We start from the raw sequence: 17191 nt of genomic DNA, 5'->3' as shown, positions 1-17191 counted from the left end.
GGGAGGACGAGGAGGAGGAGGAGGAGGAGGAGGAGGGCTGAAGCGGCTCCCCAGGAGGAGGGACGGCGGGTCCCTCACTGCCCGCGCAGCGCGGCGGAGGGATGCGCAGGGAGGGGAGGCTGCCTGCGGGGCGGGCCGGCTGAGCGCATCCCCGCGTGTGTGTGCGTGTGTGTGTGTGTGTGCGCGCTCCCTCCATCCATCCCTCCATCCCTCCCTCCCTTCCTCCCTCCCTTCTCCCTCCCTTCTCCCTCCCTCCCTCCGTCTGTCCCCGCCGCCGCCGCAGCCGCGCACCGGGGCTCCGCCGCCCGCCCCGCCGCGATGCCCCGCCGCTGCTGAGCCGGCCCGGCGACGCCCGCTGCCGCTGCCGCCAGGTAGGAGCGTGCCCGGCCTCCGCCGCCGCCCGCACCGCCATCCGAGCGCCGGCGAGGCTGCCGGGGCGGCGCGGGGACCGGGGCCGTGCGGGAGCCGGGGGGAGGCGGGGGTGGGATGCTCGCACTCGGGCACACACCCGGGAACGCTTCCCACAGCCCAGCCGCGGCTCCTTAGGCGGCCGGAGGGGCTCTCCCTCCGCCGGCGGCCAATCGCGACATGTCGCGACGGAGGCGCGGCTGCGGCGGGGGTCGCTAGCCCGAGAGCCGGGCATTGCCGGGCAGGGGCTGGGGCGCATCTCCGTCCCGGGGCTGGGGCACATCTCCGTCCCGGGGGGCTTTGGGCACATCTCCTGCCCGGGGGCTGGGGCACATCTCCGTCCCGGGGGCTGGGGCACATCTCCGTCCCGGGGGTTCTGGGCACATCTCCGTCCGGGGGCTGGGGCACATCTCCGTACCGGGGGTTCTGGGCACATCTCCGTTCGGGGGCTGGGGCGCATCCCCGGGCGCGGCGGGCGCGGAGCCGCCGCCCGGCGGGGCTGTGCGCGCCCCCGGGCAGGCAGGGCTGCTTCCCCCGCCTCCGACCGCCGCCCGAGCCCGGTGCTCGGAGGCACCTGCAGCACGCCGAAATTCCCATTTTCGTCTCGAGCGGCGTGCGTTATTAAGGGCTGGCATTAAGCAGCGCTCATCACGTAGGCTTTGTCTAGGTGGAAGCATGGCTGGGGCTCTTCCGTCATCTTGAGTTTAATTCTCTATTCGCAGCCTTGTTGCTTCCCTCCCCGCCGAGCCGCGCAAAACAACTCCACACTCTGCTCTGTCTCCACGGCGAGAGCAAACTGCCAAAATGTTGCAGAAATGCAGCAAGCACCGGGGAGGACCGGGCTCTGAAAATGAAAGCTGTAGTAAAATCACAAGGTCACGGGCGTGTGGGTGCAAGCGTGTGCTTTCAGGGCTCCTTTTCGCTTGCGCTTTGCAGGAACCTGTTCATTCCTCCAGTCCCAGATGTTGAAAATTCACAAGTCAGGCAATGGAAACGAAGGCTGAGAGAGGCTGGGGCTCTCTGTGTGCTCCCCTAGCACCTGCCTAGGAATTCCAGTGCTTTTTGTCACCATCGCAAAGAGAAGGGGTGTGCTTTTGTTTAGAAGAGGGGAGCTGGGACGCATGCATATTGATGTGATGGTAGCATCCAGGAAAAAAAGAGCTGTGCTGTATGGCTTTGGCTGGGGACATGGCTATGATCAAAAAAAAAAAAAGCATTTGTGATCCTTCCTTGTGATCCTGTCTATTAGCTGTTCCTTTCTCCCCTTCCTTCTGACTGGTTCTTCAATAGCAGCTTTGCCCCTCGTCCAGCACACACATTAAGGCCAAATAGGGAAATAATGCAGCATTTCTACGACTATCACCTGCCAGCCAAGCCATGAACCCCCACCAGCAACTCCCAGGAAAGCTGTCTGACTCCTCTTACCAGCTCTGTTGACTGGACAATTCCTAAGCCAGTGCTGAGGAGCCACGTTGGTCAGAGCTTCCTCTCTACCAGGCTTTGCATCCAAGATACCAGAGGAGGTTGGACGTAGCCTCTGTGTCCAGCACCCCTGAGTGCCAGCCCTGAGTAGCACAGTTCTAACCTGATAAAACTTTCCTTGCTTCTCCTTCCTTCACTTTCTTTAAGGTTTTTGTAATCTATTGGCTGTGAATGGCTCCTGAAATTTAAATGCTTACTGTCCTGTATCTGCCCAGTCTGCGCCTCGGCTTCTCTCCTGGCACTGCTGCACATGACATGGCACAAACTTTGGTTTATGCCCTTGCTCTGTACAGCACCTTAAATGATGCTGTATAGGCACAGCCACTTCTCTGCCTTTTGTAGTGTCCTGATACGCTCAGGGTGTTCAGGGTTGTGATTTTCTGGGGTTGCATCTGGGTCAGAATTTGGGCTTTTGCTGTGGTTTTGAGGGGATAGAGTCCTGATTGCCCACAGAGATAAAAAGCCCCTGTTCTCCAGCACCCTCATGAAAATTAGATCCTGTAATAAAGCCCAGTGCCCACAAGGTCCAAGCATTACTGGACAACCAACCAACAGGTTGGTGACAGACAACAGGAGTGCCAGTGGCTCTCCTTGTGACTGGCAGGGGAACACCCTGGAGCTCTGTCCAAGCTCAGAGTGCTGGGATCTGCTCCCAGCTCCTGGACACCAGTGCACACAGCTGTGCAAATCCTGGCTGCACCTGGGGCTGCTGCAGGCTGCTGTGCTCTGGATCCTCTGGCATCCTCTGTGGGCTGAGCTGCCTGACCACAGGCTTTCCCTTGCCAAGGCTGCGAGTGGTATCCCTCCAGCTGCTTTCAGGAGCCTTGGAGGAACTTGGCTTTTGCTGTTATCTCTATCCCTCTGGTGATTTCAGCTGAAATTGGAAAGAGGGGGGAGCGATGTGAATAGACAGACAGACATGGAAACTGTGATTTCATGTGCCTGGCTTCCTTAGGAAACCTGGCTACAAATAGAAGTGAGATTCGGTGCTGCAAAGAGCTCCTGAGGAGACAGAGAAGGTGGGGGAGTCTGAAGAGAAGGAAGGGGTGGCTGACCTTGTGTTTGAGATCGGTGAAGAAGGCCTGGCACACACCTGGGTGTAGAATCCCCTGCCTGAGGTCTGGGGGTCCAAAAGCTGGCCATCTGCTCGGCACTAGCATCCAGCTCCCTCTAGAGTCAGCCGTGCCAGAGCTGTGCCTCTGCACCTGGCTCTGCTGGGAGGTGCTACCACCCTTCCCCAGCCAGGAGCAGTCACACAGATGGAGGGAGCATGGCAGGGTGAGCCCCCAGCCCAGCCCAACCTGCCCAGCTCCTGCCTGGTACCATGCCTTGAATTGCTGAATTGAACATCACGTCAGCAACCTGCATTTGCATTGGTCTTTCCCCACACCCATCCCTATGGACATCTCCACCTCTTCATCCCTGGATGGTCTCAGGGAGCTGGGGATGAGGATTTATCTCCTCTCCCTTGAAGCCTTCTGCTCCTGCAGGGCCCAGGGGAGCATCCCAGACATCTGGACAGAAGACCCAGACGCAGCTACAAAACCCAGTGCAAAAACAGTCCCAGAGGAAAGAGAGGACACAGGCATAGGGGAAAGCAGAAGGCTGCCCAAGAGGCTCGGGCTCATTAGCAGTGTTTTATTCTCCCAGCACTCAGAGGAGATGCTCTTCCCATTTCACACAGAGACAGGGGGCACAGGGAGGTGCTGGGCTGCCCTGGGATCACACAGGAGCCTGCCAGCCAGGCAGCCCCAGGGCTGGCTCGTGGCGAACGGGCAGCCTGTGCTTAAAGCAGCAAGGGAGATGCACAGGCAGACAGGAAGGCATCAGCGACCCAAGAGGAATCACAGGAAAGGGCCTGATGCTGCTTGATAAAGAAGAGACCAAAGGCAGGCGGTAAGGGTAAAGAAATGCTCTGAAGACAGCAGCAAGTGGGAAGACAGTTGTTTGAAAAACAAACAAACAAGCAAACAAGCAAACCCCAGTCCCAGAGAAATGTGGCATTTCCCCCTTGCTTCTTGTTTCCTGGCATATTCCTAGCTGAGATCTCGAGTCGTGGGAGAAAGGGACAACTTGACACTTGGTCTCCATGTGTGAAAAGCAAGACTGTAATCTCCCTGATTAACAGTTCCAAGCTCATTTTCTGCAAGCTGCCCCCAAATTCATCCAAATGCAGTTGAAATTTTATATCAGGGATATTTTATTTTCTCTATTTGTCCGTTTATTTTGGAAAGTTGCTGGGGAAATTGTGGAAGGAGATTGGATGTTTCATTGAAGAGATAGGGTACTTGGAAAAATCAGTGGCAGACTGATAATTATTCTTACTTTTTAATGTCCCTTACAGAAAGCAGGGTGGCCTGATGTGTGTTTTACTTGATCGGCTTCATGGAGGGCTTGTGCCTCTGACTATATTTGGAAAGGTTTCGATGTTTTTTTGTACTGATGCAATCAGGATGCTGATGGCCTGGAAATCATTTTCCTGGTGTGGAGATCTACAGGGCGATGGGTAGGGGATGCCAACGGGCTGTGCCTGTTTTGGAGTGGCAGGGCTGGGGGAGAGGGAGCAGGAGCCAGGCAGAGCCAGAGCAGGGAAGCGAGCCAAGGGTTTTCCAAACGGCGTCGAAGGCGCCGTCACGCTACACTGCCCTGAGTGGCAACACAGGCTCTGGACTCTGCAGCTCTCTGCACGGTTTGCATGTACAGCCAGTGTGGGGTCCTTCTCCTGCCCTGACAGGTAAATTCACAGCTGTCAGGAGCTCGGTTTTACCAAAGCCGTGCCATGGGCTCAGCACCAAGGTCGGAGGCGAAGCCGGCGGAGCCTGTGGCTGCCCAGACAGCTCTCCCAGCACCCTGTCTCTCCTTGCAGGGCCACTGGCATCTGCTCTGTGTCCCTTGGCTGCAAGAAGCTGGACCTGTGATGGCCAGAGACCAGATGGCTTGTTTGGGTTGTTTTTCCCTGCAGCCATATCTTTCCCAGTGCAGGCTTTGCCCGAGCTGTGTGCTGGAGAGCAGGCTGCTGGCTGCAGGGAGGCACAGGAGCACGGGCTTGGGCACAGCCCGGCAGGGGCAGCAGCAGAGGAGGAGCTCCTGTTCCTCCAGAGACGGGGCCGTGGCTGTAAGTGCCACGCATGGAGGCAATGCATGCAGTGCTTCTTCCCAGGAGGACTGCAGTGGATTCTTCTTCCCCTGCAAGAGAAACTGGGGAAGGGGTGCTGTAACTTGGGGACTTCAGGCTTGATCATGGGCTAGGAGAAAGTCGGTTTTTTTGGGGCTTGCTGCTGTCTTTTCCCCTGGGACAGGGTGGGGAGCAGCTGAGCTGCTTTGATCCCCCATTTCTCTATTGTGCAGGCTGGCTATTCCTTGCAGTGACCACTAGCTGCTTCTTTGTCACTTTTTGGCTCCTCTGGCTGAAGGGACACCATCTTCCTCCAGCCTGTGACACCAGAAAAGGGTGGCTTGAGCTGTCTTCCCTGTCTCTCCCTAGTGCACTCTTGCTAGGAAAAGGTCCTCTCTTGTCTAGCTCTGACTGTAGGATGGGAAAAGACTCTTTGGGAATCCCCGTGGTGCTGCAACAGGCTCCTGGCTGTGTTCCACGTCAAGTTGAAGAGCAGCCACTCTGATGTGAAGAGCAAACTTTGATCCCCAGCAAGCGACCAGGCAGCCTGTGGGTTCAGATGCTGCTCCAGCCGCCTGCAGGGCGGTGACACAGCTCTGGGGACACCTTCTGCCATGCACGCTGGCAGGACTGGCAGCAGTGACGTTCATGGTGAAGGTGATGGTGTCGCAGTGGGGCGGGCACGCTGGGTGGCTGCAGCGGTGGCTGCAATGGTGTGAGCATGCTGTGTGACAGCTGCTCTGTGCACCTCTGCTGTGGGGGGCTGCAAAAGAATTTCCACATGGAAAGCCTTTCTTTGTGTGGCCACTCATTCCTCCTGAGCCCAGGCCATTTCCCTCTTGCCCAGTCCTTCTGTAATGAAAGTGTCTGGTCCAGCAATGATTTTTTTAGCACTCTTAAAAATAATGGTGCTTCTAGTGTATTGCAAGTGGTCATAGACCCGTGTGAGATACAAAGCTTTAGGAAAATAATAGGGATAAACTAACATTGAGTATTTCAAAGCTGAAGTGCCCTGATGGAGATGGGACTTTTGGGAGGGTGCTGCAAAGAAAAAGCTGTGCTTTTTTTAAATGCAGAGCAGCTTTCAGGCTCGCTTTGCATGCAGCAACCAGGCAGCCTGAAGGATCGATGCTGCCAGGGAAAGATCAGAGCAGAGTCTAAAAGGCTGTTTCCTCCCCATCTGGCAGCTCCTCAGCTGGGGGGCAGGAGCACGAGCTGGCAGCAGGAGCTCTCTCCTACCAATTTGTAAAGCCTAGAGCTTCTATGTCCAGCAGGGAGGCAAATACCTCTGCAACCCTGCCATCCCTGCTGTGGGCAACAGCACTGCCCTGCTGGGGTTTTGCAGCACCTAGGGCTGGAAGAAAGGCTGGACTGACAGCCCTTGGCCAGGAGTTCCATCTAAACTGAGCTTGTTTTGGAGCCTCTCGCAGGCTTTCCTCCCAGCCTGTGCAGAAACACCCACTGGCACCCCTGTGGAGCGGGTCTGGAAAGGGAAAGGGGCTCAGGAGAACCCAGGCTGGGCTCCATCTCTCCTGGTTAGTTTGAGCTCTCCCTGAGAGCTCTCCAGCAGCACCAGCACAGTTCCCCTCCTGCAGTGGTCAAAAGGGCTCCGGGTGCTGTCCCTGGGCACCAGGTGGTGCTTCTGGGCAGGGCAGTGCTGGCCTGGGACAGCACTTTGGGGTTTTTCACCGCACGGCGAGGCCAGCACTGAGCCTGAGACAGAGCAGGCTGTGGCCCTGGCCTGTGCTGCCCTGCTCCCCTGTCCCCAGAGGCACTGGGGCAGTGCCAGCGAGGCCAGGAGCACCAGGCAGGGCTTGCCAGGGCTGCCAGCCTGCTCTGTGCATCAGCTGCTGCACACGCTTTTCTTTCTGATGGCCGGGATGGGAAATGCAATGGGGACCTTCATGAAAAGCTAACAAAGTTGGGTTTGGAGGGAGGGCTGCCCTTCAGGTAGCCTTGCTTCTCCTTACAGCATGTTGGAAGTGATGTTTCTGGGAATATCCCTACACTGTGCCACACTGTGCTGACTATGAGCCGAGCCTGTCGGCAAATGCAGAGCAAGAGGGTCTCTGGGGACCAAGCTGTTTATTTTGGATTGTGCAAATAAAGAAATGCTGATGATTTAATAGCAGGTGCTTCTCGGAGATATTTTGAGTGTCAGGCTCTGGCTGCATGTGTGTAACTAGCATGTTGTGGCCAAGCGTTTTGTAGCGCTTCATAATTCCTGAGCCTCACTGGGAATTGGCTTAAGCAGGAAAGCTGGTCACGGTGTGTGAACCTTGCTTGATGACTGCACCTCGAAATGCTGGAGGAAGTACAGCAGAGTTGGGGGATGCTGCTGCTGCCCAAAGGATGCACATTGGCACGGCTGGTGGATGTCTCTTCCAAAGCTCCAGCCATTTCTTATCCCTCTCCAGAAAAGCTCCACATTTCTTACCTCCTGACATCGGAGGGAAGAATATTAATTGTACATGGAGTGCTGGTTGGGAATGCCAGAAATATGAATTGCTCAGATGCAAGCCTCTAGGCCTTTTTTCCTCCTGTTTAAAGTAGTATGGGACTTGATTTCAAACAAACAAACAAACAAAATAAACAAACCAAAACAAAACCCATCTTATATTAGAATGTTTGAAAGGGGGAACACGTGGTAAATAAAATTCAAATTACTTATTAATTTGATTTTGTGGGTGTCTTTTTTTCTGAATGAGGCTTCCAGTACACAAATCCTCTTAAGGCTGGAGAGTTGGTCCAAAGTGTGATGGGACTCTCCTATTCTTCATGACCTAAATCAGTGACCCAAAGCATAATATTTTTGCTAGAACCATCTGTTTTCTCTTCTTGCCAAGGGGATTTCACAATGCCTGATTGCTCCAAATAATTGTACATGTGCAGGGATATGACTTGCCACAGGGAGAAAAATTAACTGAACAAGGACAGGTGGATATTCTTGAGTTTTCTGAAGAAACTACTACCCTTTAGAAGGAGAGGGTGAAGAACCCTCTCTTCAATGCAACTGAGTAATATTTTATGTCCACCATTAATTTTTTTTAGCCTACATATTTAGAAAGGAAACAAAGCTACACTTAGGAGCTATCTGGGATTAAAAGAGTAGGTACCGAGTCAGCCTGTGTTTTGACAGCCCCTTTATCAAATGTCTCCATGACTTGGTTTGGAGCAGTGTCAGACATGGGTACAGATGTTGGGTGACTAATTCATGCTTCACTAAATCTCAGTGACCGTGAATGCACATCTGTTTCAGCTCAGCCATCCACTGCAGGGTGTGCAACAAGGTGCTCCTCTTTACAAACATCATGCTTGCATTTTTTTCACTTTGGGCTTGGAAGCGGTTGCTACAGCTCACATTTGGGGAAGCAGAAGGTACCCAGGTGCTACACTCAGGGGGCAATGAGTCTGGTAGTAAGAGCTTTTTTGTAGCATTAGCAGGATTCCCAATGCAAACATCTTTCTTTTAAATCTGTCTTCCTACAGGAGACTTGCTTTTTCTTGTTCAATTTATCTGTTCTTACCACCCAGCTCTCTGATTTGCTCACTTCCTCCACTATGTATCTTTTTATTTTCTTAATTAGAATACCAGGGAGTGAGGGGTTGGAGGCAGACCAACAATTCCTGGTGAGAAAATGCCATTTATATGAAACTGTCTTGATAAATTCTCAGTATTACTCTTCCAGAGCAATAATCCTGCTGCAGCATCTATAAATAAAAGCAAACGGAGGAGAGGGCTCTGATCCATCATTGCAGTGTCTTTGTGGAGCAGATCCCATAACATGGGTGTGGGATGGTTCCCATTGATTCCTCCAGCCAGTTGTTCCCTTGCATACAGCCCTGTCCCTGCACAATATGTCCCTGCCCCAACGAGGAGTTAAACCTTTCATGGCTGAGCTTTGTTGGCTTTTTCTTTCAGGGGTGTGGGTTTTTTCTGAGGAAAATCAGCTCAGATTTTCATATTCCCAATGAAGTCGAGGTATTGATGTGCTCATTTTCCTCTCTTCATAGAAACATTTTTAAGTACCATGTGATTAAATTAACTTGGATGGGAGAAGTGTGGTATAGCAAAGGCTGTCCTTGAGGAGAAAATACAGCTTTAATAACTAGGGATCTGGCTTTTATTGGCTAGTGAATTTGAGAATGCAACACTGAGCATGCTCAGGTTTGGGGTTTTTTTCCACTAAGCATCTCTTTGTACTTAAAGGCATCTGTTCTGTCGGTTTATGCACTGTTAACTAACTGCAAACCTCTTTAACAGCTCCTCTACATTGCTGGGAAATCCTGAGGCAGGACCAGGGCAAGAACGGCTGTCATGCCTGATGACTGATGTTGTAAATGGAGTGAGAAAGGCCCTTGAAGGGGAAGCCGTCAAAGCTGACCTAGTGGGAAAAGAGCACAGGGACATGTTTCCTCTAGAAGCATGCCAAGAGAGCCAGGCTTCCATGCATATGCGGCTCTTTCCAGTTTTGGGAAGGTGCGAAGTGATGCACCGTGGAAGGAATGGCTCCAAAATCATTAATTACAGGCTGCCCTTCTGGTGCACCTTATGACCAAGTTACTGTTAAGAGTAAGGTTTTGCCAGGGCTCAGGCTCACTTTGTGCAGATTTCTGATGTGGAGTAGATGCTTGGGAGGACTGTGAGCAAGAAAGGACTGTGAAATACATAGCTTACAGTGATTTAAAAAGTAAAAAATACTTTTAAAACATGATGAAGGGATAGTAGATTTCCCTGTCCTCTCCTGCTCTTAGCCTGAATTCCACTGGAGTGAGTGCACTGTAATTTTGAAAGGGGAAACACTTCTGCCAGCTGTGAAGCAGAACGATGGGCTTTAATTAGATTAGATTAGAGGAACAAGAAAATGCAATTAAACAAACAGGTTTTCAGCGAAGAGAAAGAAATGGTAGCTAAAGGGGTCGGTGCTAGCTCACTGGTACCATCTGAATCCATCCTGGTCCAGATGACTGAACTAGAGGATTTCTACATGGAAAACATCACTAATCATAACAAAATGGGCTCATCAGCTGCATCTTCCTGAGCAACAGGATAACTTGATCATATCTTTGGAGAGGAAAATCTGTTATCTCTGGTTGGCCTCACTTAATCTTTCCTTTTGCCTTTTCAGGTTGAGGACGTTTGGGACGTGCCTGGTGAAGCGGCCATGTCGCGAGTGACTCGCGCACACTCCCCGGCGAGCTGCCCTCTGCTGAGCCTTGTCCTGGTGCTGCTGCTCCGCGCGGAGGGCGCGCACGCCGAGAGCCCCAGCGAGCTGCCCGCCAACGACACCGAGGAGTGCGCGGGCTCCTACATCTGCAAAAAGGGCGTCATTTTACCAATATGGGAACCCCAGGACCCCTCCTTTGGGGACAAAATCGCTCGGGCTACGGTGTATTTCGTGGCAATGGTGTACATGTTCCTGGGAGTGTCCATCATAGCCGACCGCTTCATGTCCTCCATCGAAGTCATTACGTCCCAGGAGCGGGAAATAACCATCAAGAAGCCCAACGGCGAGACCAGCAAAACCACCGTGAGGATCTGGAACGAGACCGTGTCCAACCTCACGCTGATGGCCTTGGGCTCATCTGCTCCCGAGATCCTCCTGTCTGTAATTGAGGTGTGCGGCCATGGCTTCACGGCGGGGGACTTGGGGCCGAGCACCATCGTGGGGAGCGCTGCCTTCAACATGTTTGTCATCATTGCAATCTGTGTGTACGTGGTGCCAGATGGAGAGATAAGGAAGATCAAGCACCTGAGAGTGTTTTTTGTTACAGCGGCCTGGAGCATCTTTGCCTACACTTGGCTTTACATTATTTTATCTGTCTCTTCTCCTGGGATTGTGGAGGTTTGGGAAGGCTTGCTCACCTTCTTCTTCTTCCCCATCTGTGTGGTGTTTGCCTGGATAGCCGACAGGAGGCTTTTATTTTACAAGTACGTCTACAAGAAATACCGAGCTGGCAAGCAGAGAGGCATGATCATTGAGCATGAGGGTGACCGGCCCTCCTCCAAGGCTGACATCGAGATGGACGGAAAGGTTGCTAATTCTCACGTGGAGAACTTTTTGGATGGGACACTGGTGTTGGAGGTGGACGAGAAAGACCAGGATGACGAGGAAGCCAGGAGGGAAATGGCTCGGATCCTGAAGGAGCTGAAGCAAAAGCACCCAGACAAGGAAATTGAGCAGCTCATAGAGTTGGCCAACTACCAGGTCCTGAGCCAGCAGCAGAAGAGCAGGGCCTTCTACCGCATCCAGGCCACTCGGCTCATGACCGGCGCTGGCAACATCCTCAAGAGACATGCCGCAGACCAGGCCCGCAAAGCCGTCAGCATGCACGAGGTCAACAGCGAGGTGACGGAAAACGATCCCGTCAGCAAGCTCTACTTCGAGCAGGGCACCTACCAGTGCTTGGAGAACTGCGGCACCGTGGCCCTGACCATCGTGCGCCGGGGAGGAGACCTGACCAACACGGTGTACGTCGACTTCCGGACGGAGGACGGCACGGCCAACGCCGGCTCTGACTACGAGTTCACTGAAGGGACTGTGGTCTTCAAGCCTGGAGAGACCCAAAAGGAAATCCGTGTTGGCATAATTGACGACGACATATTTGAGGAGGATGAGAACTTCCTGGTCCATCTCAGCAACGTCCGTGTGAGCACCGAGGGCGATGAGGGCGTTCTTGAGGCCAGTCGTGTCTCGACACTCGCCTGCTTGGGATCACCATCTACTGCCACCGTCACCATTTTTGACGATGACCACGCCGGCATCTTCACCTTCGAGGAGCCAGTAACACACATCAGTGAAAGTGTAGGAACCATGGAAGTGAAAGTGTTGCGAACCTCTGGAGCACGAGGAAATGTTATTGTGCCCTACAAAACCATTGAAGGCACGGCCAAAGGTGGAGGAGAGGACTTTGAAGACACCTGCGGGGAGCTGGAGTTCCAGAATGATGAGATAGTGTAAGTCAAGGTTTTATTTGTTCCTTACAGTCTCTGTTTCTCCTGAAACAAAATGCACTTAGCTCCCAGAGCTGCACCGGAGGTGTTTGGGTGCCAGTGGATTGCAATAAGCCATGAGTGGCCTTAGGCGCTTTGGGGAGCCTGAAACACTGTGTCCCTGCCTTGCCAGCAGACTGGAGAGTGATGCCTGCTCAGGGGCACTCCAGCCTTCCAGCAGCAGGGAGGTGAGCTGAGCTGGGAGCCAAAACCATGCGCTGAGCAGATCTCTGCAGCCTCAGCTCTGCAGCAGAGCAGAGAACAAAACTGAGGTGGCTGTGGCCAGCCAGGCACCAGGGCATGACCTGCAAAGGGCTTAAACTGAGCGTGTGAACTGTGGTACCTGCCTCCTGTTTCCTGTTGAGGCTCAGATCACCCAGTACTGGGTCACAGCTGATGCTCTGCTCAGGGCTTTGGTGAAGGTTGCTTCACCTCTTCCTGTTCTGAAGGGTGCAGGTCTGGATCACTGTTGAAAAAGTGTTGTCATGCAGGGAAGCCTCATGGTTAGGATGTATCTACGTCCCAATGCAGCCACATTCATCTGCTTGCAAGTAGAAACAGGAGGCTGAAAGCTGTTGGAGGCTACTCCTGAGTGTTGCTGTTTGGACGGTGGGGAAATTACTAGTTCTGTAGCCTTATTACATTATGTGGAGAACATAAATTTTCTCAGTAAATCACAGTAGAAGACATCTATCCTTGGGTATGTCATGAAGACATTTTTTGCCCAGCTCATACTCTGGGAGGAGTAAGGATTGGGAGCTGTGTTTTTCCAACCTGAGGCTCTTCCTACAGTGAATACAGGGTCTACGTTCTGTAGCACAACAAAAAGCACTGCATAGAACTGAAAGAAGCAACTGGTAAAGGGCACTGCTGTGTCAAGGGAGAGAGAAATTTTGGCTTGGGTGTTATTTATTATGCTGCTGGTCTCCCAGGATCTGAGACAAACCATGGTGAGTGCCCAGAAAGGTCCTTGTGGTTTGTCTGTTACCTCTATCTGCTGTGTCTGAATGAAACTTCTTCATAAAACTTCTCAAAGTAGATGGCAGAGGGGAAAAAAGGTGATTTGTAGTTCTCAGGCAGGATTTTTACCAGTTGGGATTTTGACTTCTCAGGAAAAACTGAGCAATAAAGTTCACAGCTCTACAATCTGGAGGCTACAACAGGCATGTTGCTCACACAAGGGTCACAAGAGCACATGGCTCCTGACTCCTGAATGATAAATGTAGTAGAGAGGAATGCAGTTGTTTGAATATTTTTTTTATCATTTTGGGAGAAGCAGGGAGTTGTATGCAGAGATACAATGAACTAGGCTATAAGGATATCTCCCAAAGGCTCTTTGCTTTTTATCCAGGTCACTCAACACTGTCAAAACTGGGCTAGTGGCAGTTAGACTGACGTTTGTGCCCAGCTCCCAGGGGATGTGACATGTTTACATGGCAGGCCAAACACACAGCCACAGGCTCTGCAACGGCGCTCACAGGGCTTGGACTACGCCTTGCCACGGATCCTCCAGTGTGGCCAGGATCTCTGTCTGTCCTCCATCCAAGACCTGTGTCTGTGCTGCCTCTTGGTGCTTGGGCTGTGGTGAGGAGAGGTGTTCTCCTGGCACTGCTTGTCTCTGCTGGTGCCTTCCTTCCTCTGGGCTGCTCCCAGCAGCCCAGTAACCAAGGGGTGTGCTGGCAGCGAGCTGACCACATCCTGTGGGATCTGTGCTGGTGTGCCTCACCAGGGCTGCAGGCCTCCTCCTTCCCCTTCTTATCAGTGCCAGAATGTGCACAGCAGCAAGAAACAGGGGAAAGCAGCTTTCTTAGAAACCCAAGCATGCCTTTTCTGTGCAGATGCCTTGTATCTCTGTTGTCTTTAAACCGTCTCTCCCAGGAATCACAGTGATGTGTCCACATCAGAAGTGTCCAGAGCCTGGGTGTAAGGAGGTGGTGACTGCAGGGACAGATGTTGACCAAGGGGCTCTCTCCATTCATATGGGAGCGGCCATTGAAGGAAACCAATGGTACATGTTCAAATCTATCTGTGTGCCTGAAAGGCAGTAGGCATTAATCTAAATCTCAGCTGCTACAGTCCGTGTTCAGGTGCTGGGTGGTACAGTCTGACTGGCAGATGATTTCCTGCAGGCCCATGTTTTGCCTGGACACAAGTTTAGGACAGCCCAGCAGCACAGAGGCAGAGTGTTCCTGATGCTGAGCTGCTGCTTACAGGCATGCTCCCTTGGAAGAATTTGCTCCAATAAAGAAGATATACTAGCACAATATATGGATAATGGAGCTAAAGACTTTTTGCTCTGTCACTGCTTGATAGTGCTGTACTTCAGTTAAGCAACGGTTATGTGGAATGGTGCCATTCCCTAGCACACTGGATTCAATAAAGTTCTAAAATTCCAGGTTTTCTCATGCTCTGATGGCCAAGAGATGCCTTTGCTGCCCTTTCTAAAGGTCTTTAGTGCCTCTTCAGTTCTGCCATTGAAGTCTGAATGAATCAGCTTGATAAAAAGTGAGTAAGATATGTTTTTCTGGGGCAGTAATAACAAAGGTAGGGCAGTACAGGGAGACATGGAGATGAAAGAAAAAGCATGCACAAGCTTCTATTTTAGAGGCTTGCTGGTAAGTCCCAGTAAAATTAGAAAGCGCTGGGAGGGCCCTGATCTTCTGGAGACCTTCCTCTGGCTCCCAAAAGGCCTAATTACATAACATGTTGTTTGTTTGCAGTGTCCAGAGAGACTTTCCCATTTTGCAATCTGTTGATGTCCCCCCTTCCAAGAATACACAAAACAGCAGTTTAACTGCTGAAGCCATGCTGCTCCTGTGCATTTACTCAAACATCTCAGTCTGCTGCTACCAAAAAAAGATGTGTAATGGAGATGTTGGTTCTCCTGTGGAACATTAAACCCAGCACTGCCTGTTGGAGTGATGCTTTTCTGCTCCTTGTTCCTGGAGCACAGCTTGCAAATGTTAGCAGGTGAAAGAAACAGCTTTTAGATGAGGTTTGCATGACACATTGCTCCTAGCTTGGTGGGAAAAGGTGTCTGACTGGGGTCTCAGCAAGGTGAGTCTCAGTGATGCTGCACAGCTACCTGGGGCTCTGAGACATCGGAGCAGGGCTGTGATTGAAAGTGCAAGAGAGCCTTCCCTCTGAGCCCAGCCTCAACAAGGTGGCTGCAGCCTTGTCTTGCATCTGCACTAATATTGCAGCTTTCTGCATGAGAGCACAGAGAAGATGTGCAGCTGCAGGCCCTGCCTGCCCCCCCAGCTACTACAGCTATGGTGATCATAGAAGAGGTCACTGGTTCACCCAGTCAGTGTATTTTTATCTCCTGACTGAATGCTAAATAATTCAAAAGAAGTCCAGCTTCCTATATTAGAGGAGGAAGCAAGCTTTCCCTCGGCTGATATCCCATCAGCTCTTCTCCTTTCTGTCTCGAAGCATCAGGAGGAGAACCTCTTCCAGATGTGACTGCAAAGCTCCTTGAAAACACTGTGTTCTTTCATGTTCAAAAAACATAGTTTTTCTAGGGATAACATTGCAACTAGAGATCTGTTACAATCTGCTCTCCAGATGTCTGCACGCACACCCCAAAATAAAAGGTTTTACTGCATTAATGTCAGTGAGGAAGATGGTACATATGGACAACCAATTAAACTCATGTTTCACCTCTGCAGTCACACCTGTAAATGCTTGGAAAATCTTATGTCAAGTGGTCTTGCTGTTTATAATATATAGTTTAGTTGTTTTTATGAAACATGTCTGCTGCAGATTTAGGAAATGACACTCTTTGCCCACTGAATTTTACTTGTCCAAGTCAGTTTTGGCATTTCTCTGGAAGCATAAATTTAGGAATGGAATACTAACAGAGACACAAACATCAGCTACATCCTCTGAATATTTTTTTTTTTTTTTTTTTGGGAGAGTGTCCTCAGAAACCACATAGGCTCCTTCCCAAGAGCCCTTTAAAAATGTCAGTGTCAATAAACAGAGATGGTGGCAGGAGGGGAACCAAGTGGTACTGCTTTTTAAAGTGTCCCTTCTCCAAAAAGAAGTTGGGTCAGATATTTCTAAAGAAACAGGAAAAATCATATCCTGACTCAGCCCTGGAACCCCTCTACATCAGTTTTTCATCTGTGGCCTGCAGCTTCAGAGGAAAAAAGTAAAGCATCCAGCATGCAATGGGATGCAGCTGAAGAGCAGGATGTCTTCTGATGGGGCAGAGAGAATGCTGTAACCCAGGCTGGGAGGGGAGCAAGGAAACATTCCCCTTGGCAGGTTTCACTGATGAGTACATTCTCTTCCTCTTTGGCCGGGAGACCTTGTGCTCCTTCCTTGATAAGGCCTTTATTGAAAGAACAGCCTGAGGGGGTGCAGGCTGGGCTGCTGCCAGGTGAGTCCGTGTCCAGAGATGGGGCAGGCCAGCCTGGCAGGAAAGGCAGGATGGGGTTTTCACCCTCGGAGGATGTGTGCAAAGGCTCAGCTGTGGCTCGTTGGGCTGGGATTGGAGTTTTCACCCTCGGAGGATGGTCAAAAGGCTCAGCTGTGGCTCGTTGGGCTGGGATTGGAGTTTTCACCCTCGGAGGATGGTCAAAAGGCTCAGCTGTGGCTCGTTGGGCTGGGATTGGAGTTTTCACCCTCGGAGGATGGTCAAAAGGCTCAGCTGTGGCTCGTTGGGCTGGGATTGGAGTTTTCACCCTGGGAGCATGGTTAAAAGGCTCAGCTGTGGCTCGTTGGTCTGAGGGGTGATTTGGTTCCGCCTCCAGGAGTGCTGAGGGCTTCTCTGGTTCTTAGAGACTTTCCCCACAGACAGGAGGTGTGAGTCGCTGTGCAGTCTCCACTTTTGGCTCATTGTCTATTTTGGGTCCATTGCCTAGTAATTAATACACAGTCATTAATTACTGTAATTAATTAATGACTAATTAGTTAATTACTAGTGATTAATATACAGTAGCACTAGGCCCTCTGGGGAACAAGAAGCCTTCTCTGGGAGCAGCTGTTGGACTACCCAATGCGGTGCAAGGGACAAAAAGGACAAAAACTACCAGGGACAGAGGAGCAAACAGGTAAGATGTCTTTTACAAATTATTCTAAAAGGGGTGTCAACAGCAGGAAGGAATACAGAGACTTGGGGAGTCAGCTTGGGAGGTAAAGTGGGTATGGGGACAAATACGTTGTGTAGTGAATGCGAACAAGGT

At 51.6% G+C, this 17191-nt stretch overlaps 1 protein-coding gene across 2 annotated transcripts in view; it reads left to right on the top strand.

The window, feature by feature from the left end:
- The first annotated feature begins 294 nt into the window (after positions 1–294).
- SLC8A1 (solute carrier family 8 member A1) overlaps positions 295–17191 on the top strand; it is a 110770-nt gene continuing 93873 nt past the window's right edge. For both annotated transcript variants that reach the window (XM_031504207.2, XM_021538614.2), the window contains exons 1-2: positions 295–371; positions 10135–11963. In XM_031504207.2, the coding sequence (XP_031360067.1) occupies positions 10171–11963 (1793 nt within the window). In that variant the 5' untranslated portion in view covers positions 295–371; positions 10135–10170. The remainder of the gene's footprint in view (positions 372–10134; positions 11964–17191) is intronic.

The sequence above is a fragment of the Lonchura striata genome, chromosome 3 (genome assembly GCF_046129695.1).
Source record: "Lonchura striata isolate bLonStr1 chromosome 3, bLonStr1.mat, whole genome shotgun sequence".
Classification (NCBI taxonomy): Eukaryota; Metazoa; Chordata; class Aves; order Passeriformes; family Estrildidae; genus Lonchura; species Lonchura striata.
The sequence above is the reverse complement of the archived record's forward strand: the minus strand, read 5'-3'. Positions and strand labels throughout refer to the sequence as shown.